We start from the raw sequence: 19776 nt of genomic DNA on the forward strand, positions 1-19776 counted from the left end.
TCCAGGGTAATAACATTTTTCTGTCAAAAGCAAGTTAGTTGTTAAAATATGCATAAAGGCATGTCACTCCAAGCTGTGCACTTGTGTTTCATTTGCACTTCCCCCCCTCCCCGCCCTCCCCAAAAAGAGTTTTGTTACAACTAAAGAACAAAAAGGAGGCGGCTAGAAATCTGTAATGGTTCCATTTATTAATACGTATATCACAAATACTCACAATATCAATGCATTCTCGTTGGCATGCTAGACAGAGGCATTATTAAAAAAGTCCTATTTTTTAAAAAGGTTTTAAACTTTTGCTTTCCCCCAAAAATATTTCATATGCCTGTGTGTGTTTGTTTGTTTTTTTTTGTGATTTTTTTTTTTTTTATTTTGATTTGATTCAACGATGTATTTGGTGGCTGCAACCTCGATGCAAAAAGAAAGAAAAAGGAAGGACGGGAAAAAAAAAATAATCTGAAGGCCGCAGTACAGCACGGTTCAGTTAGTTCATAGCTATCTACTGAAAATAAAGGAAGCAAAATTACTGCCTTCACGGTAAGCAACAACACAGCTTAGTAACAGTATTACACAGGATCAGGTTCAGAGGCAAAATGCACTAGACAAAGCCTACCGGGATACGCACTAGGCATACAACACTGAGTAAGAATCAAAGATGTAGAAGAACACCAGGAGCAACGCTTCCCTTCAAGCACAACATTTTAACATCATTTTCAAGTATCTTTATGTTATGTTACCGATTCCTTTTGTTTTTTTTGGGGACGGGGAGCAGGTGGGAGGAAGGGGGAAAGGGCGAAAACCTTAGTAAAGCAAGAAACAAACCGAGAAATTAAGGTTGAAAAACCGAAAGAATAGATATTTCATATACCGGTCTTATATGAACGTGTGCGACACTTATTAACCATGGCGAAAGGCTGGTCGCGCCCTCCGGTCACTACATGCACAGCCTGCTCGATGCTGTTAATGAATTAATTACCTGTGTTAACTTACAATGCAACTACTGCGTGACGAGACGAGGAGCAGACGGACGGCGCCGCGTCCCCCGCCCGGCCTGGAGGTCGGGGGTGGAGGCCGAGCGGTGCCGGCGGCTCTCGGTCACGCCGGGACTCGACAGGATGGTGGCAACACTACACGGGGGGGCAGAGGTCGGGATTTCGGGGGGTGGCGAGCGCGCACGCGGGCGCACGTGCTTGCTTGTGGTGGGGGGGTGTGCGTGCGTGCGAGAGACAGTGTGTGCTATAACATTCGTGTCAGTCTTTCTTGGGTGCTGCTGCAGGTCCCGGTCCTGAGACAGGCTCTGGACGTCGCGCTTCTGAAAGACTGGAACAGAAAGGAAGACAGAAGATTGGGATGGAAAAAAAAACAAGGAATCACGTGGGAAGACTTAATTCCCGATGAATTAAGCGGCATCTTCTGTCTGCAGCACGCGCAGCAAGGCTCACCTTGTTACACCATCTCGTACTGGTTAGCAGTAATAAACCGGGACAGGCAGCACGCCAGCAGCATCCCGATCAACTGTTGCAGACAGGAGGGGAAGCAGAAGAGAAGAAGTTGGGTTAAATGAATGCAGGGCGAAGGAGAGGCCACGGCAGGCCAATATTTCTTGTCCTGGTGTTATCACCCGCAGCAGAATTTACCCCCTGTTTTAGGGACCGCTCTGATTAGAGGAACAGCATTAAAATCTCGTCCTTTCCCACCGGATCCTCCTCTGGATTGTTACCCAAGCCCGTTTATATGACACCCAGCAGGTGTTTTTACTACTTTTCGATCCTGTTTCCACTCCAGGCCCAGCCAGGCACGGATGGGCAACCAGCGGGCCCCACTGCGGGTCCTGACGGCCCAGGGTGGGAATGCTCTCCTTACAAACGATGCAGCACTCGATAAACCAATGTTGTAAATCCAGAAATAAAATAAAGTTTTTTTTAAAAAAAAAAAAAAAGTCTTTCACTGTTCCCCTGGATATTACTCAGATTATTGGAAACAGATCCCTCGCCCCTTCAGTAACCTCTGAGCCAGCTGTTTTAGTGTTTTGTGCGCAGCAGTTTGTTGGCTTTTCCTGCACAGGCCAACAGCATTAACGCGCTGTACATAACTCTGCCTCCCTTTTCTCACTGGGATCGGCCAATTAATTAACTCACGAGCAGACCCACACTGTCACCCTCCATCACCGGCCACGGGGCGAGGCATGAGGGCTGACTCTGACGGAGGATCAGCCTCTCCCTGACTTCGCCCCAAGCATCCACAGCAGCTTTTACCAAGGTTTGGGGTCCCCTGGCTGCTCCAGCTCCCTTGCTGGTGCCCTGGGGTGCCTGGTGGGGACAGTTTGGCTCGTGGAGCAGTGCTCAGGAAGGCAGATCCCAACCCCGTCGCACCACCAGGCCGTGAGTCTTCCCCTTAGAGCCCGCAGCTAATGGCTGGCTGGCTGCTCGCCCAAATTGGCTCCTTCTTTCATTTCACGCTTGGGAGTGTTTGTCATTTCCCCTACAGGATCAGTGCTCCCCGTAAACACTATCATCATTGAAATATTCACCTTCTCCACTGGCCAATTGCTCGATCCCCTGTTACGCTACACCTGCCTTACATCGCTTTGTGGCGGCATCTCAGTACTGAGACCGCTCAAAGGCTTCATGACTCCCATAGCTGATAACCCTTCCTCAACAACCTCCAACAAAAGGCTCAGCTACTAGGCTTTGCAGGCTGTATTTTCACAGCTGCCAGAAGAGATGTGGGTGCTGGAAACGCTCCCCAGCCTTGAAAATCTTACTTGATACCAAGAAGACATTTTAGCCAAGAGAAAACTCCATCCCAAACCCCAAACCGTTCCCCCCTCATCCTACAGTGTTCCTGCGTTCAAGTTAACTCATCTTGTGAGCCTGTGCCACAAGATCCTCGTTATTTCCTATCCCTCACTAGAGCCTCAGTCTTCCTTTGTTGCTATTTCAGACGGCATTTCATTGCACAGCCCCAGACGGCCACAGAGGGGAGGAAAGTTGGGGCAATGCCTGGAAAACAACCATGTTCTGATTTAGCCAAGTCACCCGTAAGATGAATGGCAGGTTACAAAGGGATGCATCTTCCTGATCCCTGGTCCACTTACCAATTCCTGGCCTGGACTATATGCTGGTTTACACATTTAAGTCATTATAGTGCCAAAACATCCAACTTCTGTATTTCAAAACTGATGGTCTGCATATCGAGCCATTGCGTACACTGATTTTGTAAGGCACTTCCAGGTGTCACTAGGGCACAGCAGGGCTGTAACAAATATCTTAGAAGTACTCTGAACACATATAAAACCTCGTATTTCACAAGGCGTGTGGACTTTCACACTGAACCACAAGAGTACCATCCCTCCTGTACCAAGAAGAGGCGACGTTGCATTAAGCTGCTGAATTTCCCTCGCGGTGCTCTCTCATTACAGCCATAGCTACAAGTTCCCTGTATTTCAATCAGGTTAGAGGCTCTCCGTCTGTGAACCACAAATGAGCTCCCTCCACCCCCTCTTGCTCCCCGTGTTTGCTCCATCACTGGCAACCTTCAGACGGACGCCCCTCATCCCATTGTGCAGCAGGTCCCTGCAGCTCCTTTGATACACCAGAGGAACCAGCATAAAAGGGTTCCAGCAAAGAAACTAGCCGCTAGAAGTTGCCTTCATTTCCTTAGCTCCCATCATCTCTCAAGTGCCCCAGCTCAACTTTTATCCACTTATTAATTCTTTTTTTTTTTCCTTTTTTTTATAGTCCCATTTTTTTGAGCTCTAAGAATGACAAAGTTCAAACATCACTCCACCAGGGAAAGTGCCAGACGTGGTTCTGTAGTTGTCTCCTCTCTCACTTTTTCCTTTTCTTCCCACTTTTCTAAGATCACCTTGGTCTCCTGAAATATTACACAAAACCCAGAGAGTTTGTCTTGATACCTCTGGTCTTGCTGCAGGAAACTTGAAAATACTGACAAATTCTTTGGCTTAGAGCACTGGAAAACCCACATCCCTCAGGTGCATCTTCCTTACTACCAATCTGTTGGCGAAAGTTCACTCCAGACAGCTCAATGCAGCCCATACATTTTTCATTTCTCCATGGTATCGAGGGGTAATCTTAGGCATATCTTGGATTTGATCACTGAAATCCGTCCACGGCAACTTCCTAGCAATCTTATCTCCCACCACATACACGATGACTGTTTTTTAAATATAATTATTTCACAGGAATTAAAATTGAGTGGGAGCTATCCCGCAGGACACACTTATTACGTCTTATTATACGGAAGAGAAACTGAAGTGCAATTTGAATTTCCATTTTATTTTGGATCTGCATTTCCATTTTTCCATTTTGTGCCTTGGTATCTTCACCACTCCTCGTTCCCTGGAACCCCACCAAACTCTATAAACACAGATGCGTTGAAGTAACCGCGAATTCATCGCTGGATCAGGTAAGCTAAAACTGTTTTTTTTTTATCCATCAGGAATAACAGTACAGTTTGATGATTTACCTTGCCGTATTCTCAATATGCAGAGCTTCAAGCACCCTGCTCCCCTGCCTCTATTTCATAAGACAGCAAATTTTCCATGTCACGTGCTGCTTACCCCAGCCAGCCTCCAGTGCCGCGGCACGCCTCTGGCACAGCTCCTATCTCCGTGCTGAACCCGCAGTGACTGCTCTGTAGAAGCAGCAGACGTGGTGCTACATTAAATTTCAAGTCGCACGTTGCATCCCCATGTGGATCCAACTCCCCAGCCCCGGTGCAACGGGGTGCAGAGCTGCACTCCCCTCCCTGGGGGCTGTGCCAGGCCAAGTCTCAGCCCCCATGTCTCCAGACAGGGGCTGCAGCAGACGAGGCTGACGATGTCTCTCCCAGAACTGTGTCCACAGCCAGGTAGACATCACCTCCTCTATTCAGAACAGAGTGCTCATTTTGCTGCTCAGAAGAGCACCTGCTAAGCCGAAATTATTCCAGCTGAAAGTCAGCATCGGCATCTGATGCCAAAAACTCTGAAATTGCATTTCATTATTGTTATTTCGAATCCGAGGCGCAGTGCCTGCTTCTCAACACGCAGGCAGCGACAGCAGCACAGTGGATTCGTTCAAGCCCCGTCTCTGACTGGGAGGTCTGTGCCAGGCCTGCGAGATGCAATGCCATTACATCAGCCTTCCCCGTTTTGGGGAATCAGCACATTCCTCATGCTAGTCAACACCTCACAAATCACGCGAAGGAAAGGCCCTTGAGCATGCTTTGCTGGAGACGAGCGACACGTCCTAATTTGCCTTTTATTTAGATTAAAACTGTTCTCAGTAGGAAGAGCAAAACCTCGCCTGCAGCTGGAAGGCTGCCTGGCACTACTGCCAGCCAGGGCTGACCTGAAACCAGTCTGTAAACACCAACCCTAACCGGGTCCAGCAAAACAGATTAGTCAGGAAATGGCAACTGGACACCTTCTCTTCTTCTTCTACTCCTTTTTTCTACTCAGCACACACACCTTGGGTTTCCCCCAGAAGGATCATGCTCTGTATGGTTTGCCTGCCCCTGCTGCAGCACTGCCTGCCTTCCTGCATGGCGTTCACAGAACAACTCATGGCCTACAGCAAACAGCCAGGCACGTGCCAAAATGCTGACAGCTCTGGCTGAACTCCCCCTCCCAGCTGCAAGCAACTTTCAGGCAAGGTGTTTCTTTGCCTATCATACGTGTGGTAGACTGATTAAAGTTTTTCACATAACATCAGTCCCAATCAAAGCATTAACCCTAGCAGCGCATAAAGGACTCGTAAAGTTCTGCTTATCCCATTATTTTGGAGGGTTTTACAATAGATATTTAAAAAGATGCTATACAGCCTTCTAGCTGTATGGAAACCGAAGTGAAATGAAGAGTTCAGAGTCCTACAGAGGTAATCAAGTTATAATCAAGGTTGGAGAAGAGCATCAAGACAACTTCGACAATCCAACAAGAACTAGAATAGACTATTTTTAAAAGAAAATCTCTCCCCCTGCTCCATGCACCAGCTCCAGACTGCTGGTTTCACTGCTTTGGATCACAAAGAGCTGACACCCACGTGCACGCTCCGGGTGCCTTGAGGCATGGTGAAGCTAGACCTAACTGAAGATTCATATAAAACAGGATGAAAAGCCAAAGCATGGGGCTTCTCACACTTGAGACCAAGAGAAGAAGGAGTCAGGTTTCCAGATATGCCCAAGGCAGAGGCAGCAGCTGGCCTGAGCCCACCCGTTTCCAGGGCTACCCTGGGTTTGTGTGTATGTTGACCAAGAGCCATTTTCCACACAGCTTGTGGACTGTTACTCTGAAAAACCTGGAGGCCACAGTAAACGCTGAGTGAATTAGCCTCAGAGAGCTCTTACTAAATAGCGTGCAGCCAAGCACAGACTGAACAGATGGGGTAGCCAGGGCAAGAGGGGAACTACATCTACTTGCCCACCACCAGCAATGGCACTGGGAAATCCTTCCAGTGCAGCACAGTACAAACCTGCACCTTGCTGACTGAATCCATGAGCTTTCAGAAGTCAAATAATTTGTCCTAGCACCTCTCTTCTTCATACCACTGGATAAACATAAGTCATTCAAGAGACATTTGTATTTTCAGTGTTGCCTCAGGACCCAGGTTTTTAATGTTGTGGGAATGAAGCAAGTGAAAGTCGCAGGACAGTTTTTGGATATGACACTTGTAGTTGTACCACACACTCTCCACAGCGAGAAGGCAGACTGCCTCTCAAACGTAAGTGGATTGGACATCAAATACATCATCACGCATTTTGCTGCACCATTCTGTAAGCACTTCTGCATTGCTGGTGTCTCCCCTTCCCATTTTTGCTCATTCGCAGGAGAATCCTTGCCATCGTGCATGAAATGAGTAGTATAAAGGAGCACAGGTCTTGTTGAAAGATGCAGGTGCTTTCCTGCCACTTCTTGATTAAAAGATTCTGACCAGTCCTTTGGTTTCCCTAACCCTTGTCCAGGCTATTCTGTTTGAATATCAGAGAGCAGCAAGCACCTTCTTAGTTCTTCTCTTCCCCTACCCATACCAAGCATTTTAGTGCAGGCAAGGAGCTGGTCTAATAATCTGCTTTTGGCAGATCTCTGCTCAAAGTGTTCAGAGCTACAAGGAAAAAGAAAGATCAATCACCAAAACCCAGTGCCCCTTGCAGGCTAGGCTCCCTTTTCCCCTTCTCCAGGATGCAGAGGCCTGAAGGTAGACCCTTATTTGTATTCTTCACTCCTTTAAAAAATAGTAAGAGCGCTTAGAAGATAGAAGCTTATCCAAACAATGGACAAGCTATTTGTCTTCTTTGCTGTTTATGCTCCATTTAAGCCAATGTTTTATTGGGTTAACCTCTATGTGACCCGGTGAAGGGACAAGTTGTTTTCCTTGAGCTAGTCATTAGCTCAACCGTAACTGATATTCCCAAGGAGAAACTTCATTTAAGTTGAAAAAAAGAAAATCAATGAACAGATGACCTCAGGACTAACGAGCATGCTGAGCTCAGTCCCTTACCATAATCCTTCCTTCCTTGATGTCAGGATAAAGAGAAAGAAGAAAAAAAAATGGGGGAGGAAAGCGTTTATGCACTTACCTGTGAGAACGCAATCCCAAAAGCAACTCCAGCTATAATTCCCATATTTGTCTCCATAAAACTGGTCACCAAATCGTAACAGCCCTGGAAAACAAACATAATAATTCTTTGTATAGATCTTCCCTGGCATGTACACATACATACATACCTCTCATTTAAAATGTTCTTGGGCTAGACGATGTTTTTGCTGTTATTTCCAACAATGTCACCTTTTTTTTTCTAACAGCAATTCTGAGTGAATGATGGAATATGATGACAAAAATAGCTCTGCTTAGAAACAAAGGCATCCGAGTATTTTTAAAAGCTAAATGTGATGTTGCAGTCATTTTCACTCATTTTCATAGGTCGTATTAAAGAAAGACAGTTTGCAGTGATTGAATAAACATTATACCTTTGATTTGAAACCACACCAATAATGATGTAAAGTCATGTTATAACACAATACAGGTGCCAAAAATGAGTAAATGATGCTGATCTCTGAATATTCCAGATGTTTAGTACAAGCACACTTCAGGTGTCCAGTAAGGCATTCTGCTTACCTTCATCAGTCAAAGGAGACCAGGCAAGGTTCTGATTGGTATGCAACCTCAAACCATCTAATGAAGTTATCAAGTGTTCTGTATGAAGCTTCCTGGTCTGTTTGCTCTAGGATATAAAGTTCCCTGACCAGCTCCCCAGACCCAATTTTCTATCTCTAGCTCAGACCCTGACTCCATCAGCTGACTTGCTTCCTCCTACCCCATCTCATGGCACCCACCAATGCCAGAAAATTCATACATGTAAGCTGCCCTTCTCTTGGACAAGCTTTTTTCACATGTCCTGTCAATGTTTAGCTTTACCCAAGTTTCTCCAATTGCCTACTCTGTCCTTCAAAAAAAGAGTTTGAAATTAATTTTCCTAGTTTGTGGTCCCTAAATGAATCTAAACCCATGACATAAAACTTGAAAAAAAATATTAATTTGTCTTTTATTACTAACTCATTTGCCCACATAACACAAAGCCGCATCCCAACCTTTTGCCACACTTCCCCAAAAGACCAACAACACTCTGCATAAAGTCATTCCCATGGCCTTGCATGTAATGTTATAACTTTATCCACTTTACTGGAAGTTGGAAAAAAACCAGAAATAAGAGTGAGTTCCCCTTCCCAGTTGGGACTCTAGTCCTGTACTGGAGATACATCGCTACGTTCCTCCTCCATCCACACACCATTTCTGCAAGTACTGGAAGAACTCTGCATGATTTCAGAGCATTACACTGCTTGTGAAGAGTAACAGCTAGAAGGAAAGGACAATGTCATCTGTTGCAGACAGGCCATTCATGACCTAAATTATATCATTTCTTTAACCTCTTCTGTAATATCAGAAGACATTTTATTTAATCCTGGGAGTAATGAAGTGGTAAACCTAACAGTAACTGAGGACCAGCACAGCCATAATTCAGTTCTGAAATGTTTAAGCATATGTATTAATTATGTCTTACAACACTATACAGTATGTTAGATTCAAGCTTGCATATTTAACACATCAAGCAACTATAGCTGTGCGTGTGTCGTACATATTATGAAATGAGATTAGATTTCTCAACCAGTTCTTTCATTCAGTCTGACACGCTTAATGTTCTCCTAGCTTTTCTGAAATCTGTTCTGTTCAACAGCCTTCAAGAGAAGCAACATCTAACAGCAATGGCAATTTGAGGGAGACAGAAGATCTCGTTAAAAAAACATGCAAGTGAGATAGGTGTGATCATTCTCCTCATTTGAAGACCGTATTTTCCCAAATCACAATCATCTGTTTCCTGAAGTGCACCGCATAAATAAGGCTAATTTCTCAGCCCTTGCTATGCACATGAAGAAGAGTGCAAGAAGCAGTGGTACAAATATTTGTGAAGCACTGTGTGCAAACATCTGGGTGCTGATTCAGAGGTCAGGAGTGACGATGTAGCAAGGATATGATGTTTCTTCACACATCTGTTCCTTTATTAAGATTTTTGAGAGAAATAGTTCTTGGGATTTGCTGCTAAGGAGCTCTGAAGATTAAAAACACAATATAAACTTCAATTAGCTAATCCTAATGACAGCTTTTAAAGTTAGGTATTAGTCCCATCTGATTTCAGGGATCTGACAGACTACATGATTTACACAAGGTCACCAAGCAAGTTAGTGGCAGAGTTTGCAAAGAAGACCCAGGAATGTTTTCATTCAATCCTTCAATTAGATCTTTAGCTAATCCTCTTTGGGTAACGTATCATTATTCTTCGGGCAAAACAACCCTTCCTCCAGCTTTGCTTTTTATTCCCACGCCCCTTTCAGAAACATCCCACCTTGCTCAAGAGTTAGGGACAAATCCAAGATCCGACAATTGCTAAACTTCCCCATGGCAATCAAACCCAGTAATGAGGTCAGCTGCCTCCTGAGGAATCAGCAGCTCTCTTCCAGCAGGTGACTTGGGCATTAGACAAGAGGGAGGCTGAGGAGCAAGCATGACTGCAAGCGAGTCACTGGCACGACTAACACAAGTTCCTTCATCCCACAGCTGCTCCCTACACATTTGCAGGTGTCCTTTGCCAAGAGGAACTCACAAATGGACGGGGATTCCTCTGTGCATGCAGAGCATGGGGAGTAAGCCTGGCACTTTTGGGAAACACCAGACTGGTAGTGGGAATGCAAGCAACACCTGCACTGTTATGCAGGCAGGAAAGGGTCAAAGAGCATGGCCATTCCCAGACGGATCCCCTGTTAGAGGACAAGGCAGTCTCTGAGGATGCACACACAAACCAGAAAGCTTTCCTGCCGGGGATGCTGGCTGCACTGCACATCCCATAGATCCACACCAGTCCTGTCTCTGACTGTCTTCCCACTTTTACAAAAACAAAAAAGTTGCTACAAGTTCATAAAGTGCGAACGAAAGGAGTTGCTCATCCTAGATATTCTACATCTATCCTATACATAATCCTTGCAACCCAGCAAGATTACTTTGCTGGTGACGACTGTGAGTTTCATAACAGATGGACGTCACTACTGTTCCAGGTACATCTGCGACAAGTGGCTCTCATTAAACTATTACAGAAAAGAAAGTGGTTAGAAAAAGTCAGTGGGAAATAATAATCTATTATCCTTTCCTTTTTTTTAGTACATGCTAGAAAATGTCCACTTGACTGCTTTGAAAAAAAAAAAGATGTTGCAGGCCGTGCTCAGCCACCACTTCAACTTTCTGATCTATAGGTGACTGAGGTGAAAAAGACAGAAACAGAAAGCAGAGAGGCATTTCCGTATTTCCTCTGCTATCTACTCAAGGCATTTTCTTCTTTTTTTTCTTTTTTTTTTCTATGCAACACTGAAAACAGAAACAGCAAAGCAAACAGTTCTGAAGTCTGAGGTGTGCTGCAACTTAGCTTGGTGAGTTGGCTACAAATTCATTAGTTTTATCAATACACTGTCTGTTGCTTTTCTTGCAAATCTGAAGTAGAAAGAAAGAACTGATGATGCACCAGCAATTAAAGGAAAAACCTGAGCTGTACTTCTGCAGTCCAGTGCCTGTGATATATGCTGTATTGTTTTCCCTTTATTCCTCCCTTTCCTTGTGCTTTCTGTATTTTTATTCCCCAATTATTCATTTTCTTCCTCTATTTCCAACCTGCTTTCCCAGTCCTGTGCTGTTTTCCCAATCTGTTCCTTCAGGTGACCCCAAGCTGTGCTTTGATTGCAGTGGCACGCGTTCAAAGATTTTCTTAAGAGCCACTGCTCAACGTACCCACACAAACATACACTTGTCAGTCATCCCTATTTTCTCTGTTTGGGATGACAATTATGCAGTGTCATTTCTAGTAGCACTTCTAGCACTGAAATTTCAAGTAGACCATAAGCAGGAGTAAAACCTGTCCTTCCTTTCACCTAGACACATCTTTCTTCTGAACAAAAAAGCACAGCATTCAGCAGGAGAGCACAGAGAAGCACTGAATGACCTAGCTTTCAAGGGCAGCCAAATGCACGTGCTGCACACACTCCTTTGCCTGATCAGCACTGCTCCTGTGTGCAGAGCTGTACCTGAATCAGTTATGAGGAACGGGAACAAATTTCCTTCTCATCAGCAACGTCACCACAACTGGTCATTGGAGAGAAATCAGCTTAAGGAATCTGAAAGCAAGTGAGGAGCAAAGCCCACTCTTACCATCACTCTACCCCAAAACACATCCTAACCAACCAAACACTTGAAACTAAATGCCACTGTTCCACTGAGGTACTGGATGGTTTCACAACAATTGCCCCTGGCACAATGTTACTAGTACCTTCTGGTTTACTTTAGTGGCAGCCACGGTCATATTGCGCAGATCCTGAGTGTTACAGTCACTGGAGTTCATGCAACAGCTTGTAGGGATGCCATGTTTGAAGAAGTAAGGGCTGGTGCTCCAGTTGGTATAGCTCTGAATGCCACAGCAGCTCAGCTACAAGAAAAAAGAGGCAGATTAAAATAATTAATAAAAAAAGAAAAAAGAAAAACAAAAGAAAAACAAAACAAACAAACAAACAAAAAACAAAAACAAAAAAACAAGCACAGAACTGAAACTAGTACAAAAGCATCACTGCCCACTTAAACTCGTAAATAAAATAAAGGCAGGTTCTCTCCAGATTTGAGAAGTAAATACTAATCCCCACTATTTATCAAAACAGTGATCAAAAAAGTGTCCGGATTTCCCATCAGGAAGACAGGAACAGATGAACTACTAGGAAGAGGCATCTTACGAGAAGAGCTATTATTTGTAACCTTTAACAAAGGTCTAGTCATAAAGCCATCTTTTTTACTGAAGCCATCTTTTTTTTTTTTTTTTCTTTTTTGCTCATTTATTTATTGGGTGAAAGATGGTCCTGGAAATTCAAGACAGAGCCTCACCATGTGATCATAAATATGACCTTAAAACCCCAAAATGTTATAAAGTATTAAAATGAACACAGACGGGGTCAAAGCAGTACGAATTCCTAAGGTGAAGCAAACTTCCTTAACTCACCAAAATAATTTCTAGGAAATTTCACTGAGCTGCGAATAGGAAATCATATGTTCACAGATATGTTCACTATAAAATCAGCCGAAAAAACATAAGTCGGGAAGGATGTTCTGCTCTAGATGCTAAACCAGAAGACTGTCATTCAAAGATATGGAGCGTGTGCTGAATTCTCTGCATGAAAAAGGCTTATAAACGCAGCTCCTGTGAAAACAGAGCTACAAACGGCGTGAACATTTTGCTATGACAGAAACACCAGACAGTTACTCGGAACTATTTAGTTCAGCCAACTCCAAGGAATGAGAAATCCCAACAAAGAGTTAACGTTTCGCAAACAGGCAATCTGACAGCTGAATATACTCTATTTAGAGCAGCACTATAGTCTGCTGGGCTGGAGGAGCCAGGTTAGGGCAATTTCAAACGTGCTGAGGGGCTCTAAATAACAGTTGTCACCTCTAGGACAGACCTAGAAGCCCTCTCAATACAGTTACATTAAAATTTCATCCATTTGGCAAGTTCCAATCCTACGAAAAGCCAACTGGCTCAAAACACGTACTGTGAGCTGCAGGGACATCTTTTGGCTATGGAATAACTTCCTGTGAGAATTTAAATGTGAATTTTACTGCCCTTTGCTCCAGTCGGTGGACTTGGCCACTTCAGATTAGTTTGGCCAGGCTGCAGCATTTGTTCATGCTCTACTCTCTGCTGGAAGGCACGGAAACCTCCCATTGCTCTGTCACTGCACCCCTCAGGTCCCAGAGCCACATTTGTCTTTCCCTTCAGACAAAATACACTCAGTTTCTTCCCTTATCTCATTAAGTCTCCTCTGCCAGCCTCTCATTGTGCTTGCAAACAGAACAGCTGCACTTGATCAGCGATGCAAGATGCTAGATTACAAAATCCTGTCTGATCCAGCTCAGATTTACAACATTTTATAATCCTATTGACAGATTTCCCTGAAGAATAAGGGCTGCCCACTTTCCACCACAGATAAAACTGGCTCCTAAATGTAATTCAAGCTCTGGGTGAACCACAAGCAAGAAGGATGGGCCCCATCTTCACTGGACAGCTTGTACTGAGCTCATTACAATTTAGCCATCTTGTACAAGCATGTCAGTTGAAATACTTTTTCTTTCGATCAGTTTTGCCACTCTCTAATTTGGGCTTACATCAGTTTGTCTGAATCAATTGTAAAACGTTTCCATGCCATTGGTACATGTTTTTTAACATAGCCCAGGCACAAGATTAGAGGTAATTGCAATTGATTTGATGAAACAACAGAATTAAGAGCATACCAGCACAGTGCTGTTGCAATACTGGTTTTGAAATATTGCCATTTGGTATCTCCTGGTGCCTTGGGCATGGTATCCAGCAAATCTCCCAAACAAAGCAGGGCGTTCTTGGAGAGACTAACTACTCTACGAGTAGCAGATGTTCTGGGCAAAACCTATTTTTACTGGTGCGTATGGGAAAGTTCCCATTGACTTTGTCAGGGCAGCATGTCCTCTCAAGCATTCAGAAACCTGATTTCTTACAGCAAAAACTTGCCCTGCAACCAGACAGGGCTATAATCAGAACTGGGGAGCAAGACCAAACCTTAAATGCTGCATTTTGCTTCCAAAATACAGCTTGCAGTCATCAGCACATCCTGCTCTGTGATCAGATCTGAAGGTATGCTTTGTCTCTACCAGTCTACTCATTTTTAATCTCCACATTTCAGACTTACGCTTTCCTGTACGTTATCCACTGCATGGCTCCGCTCATCGTTCTTGTTGTAATTCTGGATTGCTTCAGTGTATGTCCTAAGGAAGGTATCCTTGATCTAAGAGGGGAAAAACAAAACACAACAAAACAAAACAACAAACCTGCCCACTCGAAAAAACACAAAGCGTAACATCCGAGGCACTCTTTCCAGGAAACAAAAGCATTTCTAAGCTGAACAAGGCAATGAAACCACCCCTTCACACTCTTCCTGAAGTATGCTTTCAGAGATGGCAGAGCTCCTTCTTAACCCTCAAAGTCCACTCATGGTATTTCCCAAGTGGGGCCTATCAGACTTGGCCTCTTCCAAGAGCACCCACCCTAGCACACTGCTTTATATTTTTAAAAACAGAATTCTGACATTTTGGGTGTTAATGTAAAAACACTGCGCATTGAGCAGGTTATTGGGAGGCCCGGGAGATGTATGTACTGGTTCAGTTGAACGGGGGCTCTCTAGAAGGAAAACCAGACAGCAAAAGGATGGCTCCACGAATCCCACTTCAAAGCAAATGCTTCGGAATCACAAATCCTTGGCATATGTAACGGGATTGAGGAGATCCCATGCTGACAGCTTCAGACCACATAGCTCAGTCTTTAAACATTCTTGAGACTGAGAGAAAATTGTTGGTTTTGAGGATTTTCCTTCCTTTTCAAGACAAGCAGCAGAAGTAGCTGCAATCAAGAAAAGCGTAGAAACGTGACCACTGAAGGCACACCAGAATCGTTAGTGGTTAACCAGGGAAGTCCCTTAAGAAACACGGGGACGATATGGAGAGGAAGCAGGTGGATGTATCACAACCCGCTAAAGGTGCTAGGAGAAGTCAAGCTTGCCAGGTGACCAAAAACAGATTGGAAAATGACTTATCCTATAAGAAAGATGCTTTTTCCCCAAATACTTTGCTCCAGCACTGTGTTTGAAGGAGGCTTCATGCCTCCCTCTGCTCAAGGGGGATCTGTCTGATGGGAGCTGGAGATTGCTCGGACTCCTTGGCACAGCACACGGCAATGACCCAGAAGCCATCAACGTTACTAAGTGTGCCCTGAGGAGCCAGGTGGGCACCGAGTGCCTTGAGTACATCACCTGGGCACACAATGAAAACGAGACCTTTCACTAAACATCAAGCAGGTGTGAGGCAAGGAGCAAAATTATGAACAGTTGGGGTTATCTTCCCAGCTACGTTGCTTTGGTACCCAAGGAGATTACACCCACAGCAAGGTGGGGGACAGAGCTATGTCAGAAAGCCAAAAATACCAGTTTGTGCAAAGGAAGGGAAAGGAAGCAGTCTGCACTTCTCTGCCAGACAGACCCAGCCAGGAGACAGAAGACAGGGGCCTCAGAAGAAACCACGAATCCCCTGATACAGTAAACGTTATCCCCAGCACCGAAGGCCATTGGGGAAGGAATAAAGCTCTCTCAGGTGAAGAAGGTCAAGCACATTGCTGCAAAAGGTACTTCAGCTGGGTGGTAAAGGGGATGCGTGGCAGATGGTTTGGTCAACCCAGGTGGCTGTGACCTTCGCAAGAGATTTGCCTCTGCCAAGAGGGAGCAGCAGTGTCACGCCGAGGCTGCCACCACGGTTTAGGCCCGATGACATGGCACCTTCAGCAGGTGGGCAGGTCTTTCAGGTTCAAACTAAAAAACATCCACCACTTGCAAGGGTAGACACCAGAAAAGCCTATACCAAGGGAATTTTCACACTGAAAGACGAGACTAGAAAAGCAGTTAATACAAAAAGAGACAAAGAAGGTCTCTGGGGTTGTTCTGGTTCAGTATTAACAGCATGTAGGTGTATGGACTTAAAACCAGAGACAGACCTGATTAGAGTGGATAAAGCAGAAGTGCTACTACAAATCTAGACCGTCATGTGTCTCTAAAGCTTCTTCCTGTCCCAGTTTCCTACCTCATGCTATTTCTAATCTCTCCCTATTCTCAGTATAGAAACACAATCCCATTCCACATCCTCTCCCCGCCCTCCTCCCTCCACTCCCCCGCAAAGAAAAAGATTTACAATACATCAAGTCTGATCTGACGTAAAAGTGCTCTCTGCCTTACATAAGCAAGTGCTTGGCTGGCTGAAGAAGCTGTGTTTAAGAAAAGATCTGGCCTGTTTTGCAGTCTTCAGCATATGTAAAAGAGTAAAGATCTTACATGATGTACACACACACAAAAAATGATAGCTCCGGAGTAAATATCAGACAGCTGAGGCCAAGAGCTTTGGCTCAATCCCTTCATTTGGAATCGTATCATTTTTTAAGAGCTGCACACGTTATTGTTGAACATCGGCCGCATCCCTGGAGATGCAGATGGAGCTGCCGAGCTCAGCGACCTACAAATCGTCCACGCTCCAGGGCACTTCTCAGCAGCTCCTGCCCAGGGAGGCACTGCCACATGCAACCTCAGCACATTTCCACCTACCTCGTGGCGAAACACAAACCCTGAAATGCCAGCCACTAGCTCAGCCAGGAACACCAGGGATAAGAACATGGCATACTGAAAAGAGAGGAGGCAAGAGATGTTAGAGTATTACAGGCTTTTGTCTCAGCACAAATACTGCTCAGTTATCACATGAAATTTAAATTAAACTTTCTGATCTAGACACCCTTTAAAGACATGAATAAACGTATTTTGGAGATGATACCCAGGTTACTGCATGAACATATTTTATGCATTTATGCAACTCACAGATTATACGCATTGTCTAATTGCTAAGTTTTCTGACCCCGTATTGTTTAGCATTTTCATATAACTTAAAACACGTTCATGTACCAGAAACAGATCACAAGCCACTAAGGTTTTGATCTTGCAGGAAGGAATACAGACTCTTTTTATTTGGATGGCACTCTGCTAAAGTAAATAGGCTTCCCCAGGTGTTTTGGCTCATGTTTATCTATCTCTTGCTGCTAGATTGGGATTTCCAGCCTGACTCCTGAAGTTTCTCAAATGAATGAACTGACTGACTTCACGGGAAATATTCTCATGGTAATAGTAGACAGATGTCCCATATAGTTTGCTGAGCCAAGGCCCGTGTTTGGATTTGGGAGCAGCATTTGGATTCAGAGCTAAATAAACCTTGGAAACAGTGGCTTTCAGTGTAGCCACTCACAAACTATTAAAAATACATCTAGGCCAAAAAAAAAAAAAAAAAGAAGGTAAAAAAATGCAAAGTAGGGTGGTAAAATTTGAAGCTGGGGCTTAATCTTCTCATGGGAAAATGCCTGTTTTCTCCATGTGCTAAATAACTCAACAGTTATTTTAAAAAGGAAACATTTTAAATTAAATTCAGTCCTAATAGGATTTAATGGAAAGAGGGAAATTTATTTTTAATAGAAGGTTGTTAGGGAAGGGAGGACAACAGTGAAGACAACTAGAAAAATAATTCTCTGCAACTAATACTGCTGTCAAATCTCTTCTGTATTCCATTCAGGAAAGAAGTAAGATTTTGAAATATTTCTCATGTGTACAATGAAAATAAACCTATGTGTTTGGAACAGCAACATGCCACACTAAGCTAGGGGACATACCTTAAAACAGGCTACATGACTAACAGAGCAACTAGCAGAGCCTGATTTCCTATGGATTTATATATTCTTTCACACTTTCCCATCTGGACTGCAGGAACTCTGACAAGCCTCTACACACACCCTGACAGCACATCACCAGCAAGAGACAGCAGTGGTGCACCTGCAACAGTGTTAGGTACATGCCGACTGGCCATCCACACGTACCCACTGCTCAATCTGCAGCTCCTGCCTCTCCCCTGCTGTGCCATCGCTTTAGAAAATTAACTCCCTTTAGGATGTCCTTTTCAAAGCCTGCTTCACATCGGAGAAGAATCGTCTCATCTCCTCAGGAGATGAGCCCTAAAATGGCATGGCAGCAGATGCATCTATTGTCAAGCCCTTTTCCACCATGTCAGCGTTTCACAAGTGGTATTTCCACCTTTCAAATCGTTACGCATTTTAAATTTCGCTCTTGAATATTCCTAGGAACACGGTTCATGATATGGGTTTGTTTAACTGCTAGCAACTTTACATTTCAAGGTGAGCTGGAAAACTTGGACAGAAACTTGTAGCAAGAGAGGTTAAACTGGTTAAGGTGGCTGCTGTACCTCAGCTTAGCATACCTTGACTCCACGGTGCTTTTGAGATGTGGAAAAACATACAGTACAGAGCTGTGCTCTCTGGGGTTGACTTACTTCATTCCGGTGAGTGTTAGGAAAAAAGCAAGACTGGTGTGCATTTAGAAGGTACCAAATATTTTTCCACGGATTTCACATCAGAGACCCCTTTAATCTACATTTCAAATAAATTTTACATTTATGGTGCTGTGAGCACTTTTAAGATTGTAAATACACCTGTCTGGCTCACAGAGACACAGAAAGACCGTAGAACTGCTCGCAGAGCGGCACTTTACCCTTGCTCCCAACCACGGATTGGCCTGCATGCTGCGCAGTAGCGAAATTCATTCAAACTCAAACAACAACTGGTTTTGGCAAAGACTTTTTTTCGCTTCTTTATCCAAAAGACACACGTGTTGAACATTAAGACCCATAAAATCTAGCGTATGTGCCTAAAAAAACATGTTAACATCTGGCGAAGCTTGGGGCAGGAGCGGGAAATCATAATAGGTTGACAAAGCCTCTTCCCCTCTCCCATACAGCACCTTGGCGTCCTTACCAGTTTCAGCATCCATGGGCTGCCGCGACAAGTGGCAAAGCAGCCGAAAAGCCCGAAGACAATGATGGTGGTACCCGTTCCGATGAGCACGTAGGGAGCATTGGTGGAGTTCTCAGCGATGAGAGAGATGTACGTGCCTAGAGTGAGCTTGCCCCAGACGCCCACTGCGAGAAGGATAACACCTGTGATCTGCAAAGGAAGGGGAGAAAGCTGTCAGTGAAGGCATCCAAATCCAGTGCACAGTGATCCTGAAGAGCTCCGTTGGTGCTGTTGTGTTGGCAGAAGGGAGCTGCAAGACTTTTACTAGCTCCAGAGGGATGCACAGAGAAAATTAATTTCCAGTCTCTGGAGATGTTACATTATGGCTGCCATTGGAAGACAAACATCTAGGACTAATCACTGCAAGGCTGATGATTGTCAAGGGAGAGTGCAGTGCTTGCTCATAGCCCCTCTCTGTCTAGAAACAGGCTCTCTGCTCCTACAGCATGCCAAGAGAGGTGGCCAAGTCCATCATTCTTACCAAAAGCCAATAATAACTGCCCATACCTCACACATCCCGACTTTTGCCACAAAAACTACCTGGACAACAAAACTTGCTACCTCCTGTCCTGTCCTTTTTTAATCTGAAGTGCTCAGTTTCAGGAATGCAAGCATCCCTTGCAGTGCATTGCCCTTGAAGCTGAGCCTTCCCCTCTCCCATGCACAGCAAGCGAGACCCCTGGCCACACAGAAGCTTTCCCCCTTCAAGTACATGGCCTTGGGGAT

At 44.5% G+C, this 19776-nt stretch overlaps 1 protein-coding gene across 1 annotated transcript in view; it reads right to left on the reverse strand.

The window, feature by feature from the left end:
* Positions 1-339: 339 nt before the first annotated feature.
* Positions 340-19776, reverse strand: part of TSPAN7 (tetraspanin 7) — an 82339-nt gene continuing 62902 nt past the window's right edge. The window contains exons 2-8 of the mRNA XM_032189161.1: positions 19012-19200; positions 16751-16825; positions 14300-14395; positions 11863-12018; positions 7576-7659; positions 1440-1512; positions 340-1317 (exon numbers count right to left, since the gene is read on the reverse strand). Of these exons, the coding sequence (XP_032045052.1) occupies positions 1444-1512; positions 7576-7659; positions 11863-12018; positions 14300-14395; positions 16751-16825; positions 19012-19200 (669 nt within the window). The 3' untranslated portion in view covers positions 340-1317; positions 1440-1443. The remainder of the gene's footprint in view (positions 1318-1439; positions 1513-7575; positions 7660-11862; positions 12019-14299; positions 14396-16750; positions 16826-19011; positions 19201-19776) is intronic.

Source organism: Aythya fuligula, chromosome 1, assembly GCF_009819795.1.
Source record: "Aythya fuligula isolate bAytFul2 chromosome 1, bAytFul2.pri, whole genome shotgun sequence".
In the NCBI taxonomy this organism is placed as follows: Eukaryota; Metazoa; Chordata; class Aves; order Anseriformes; family Anatidae; genus Aythya; species Aythya fuligula.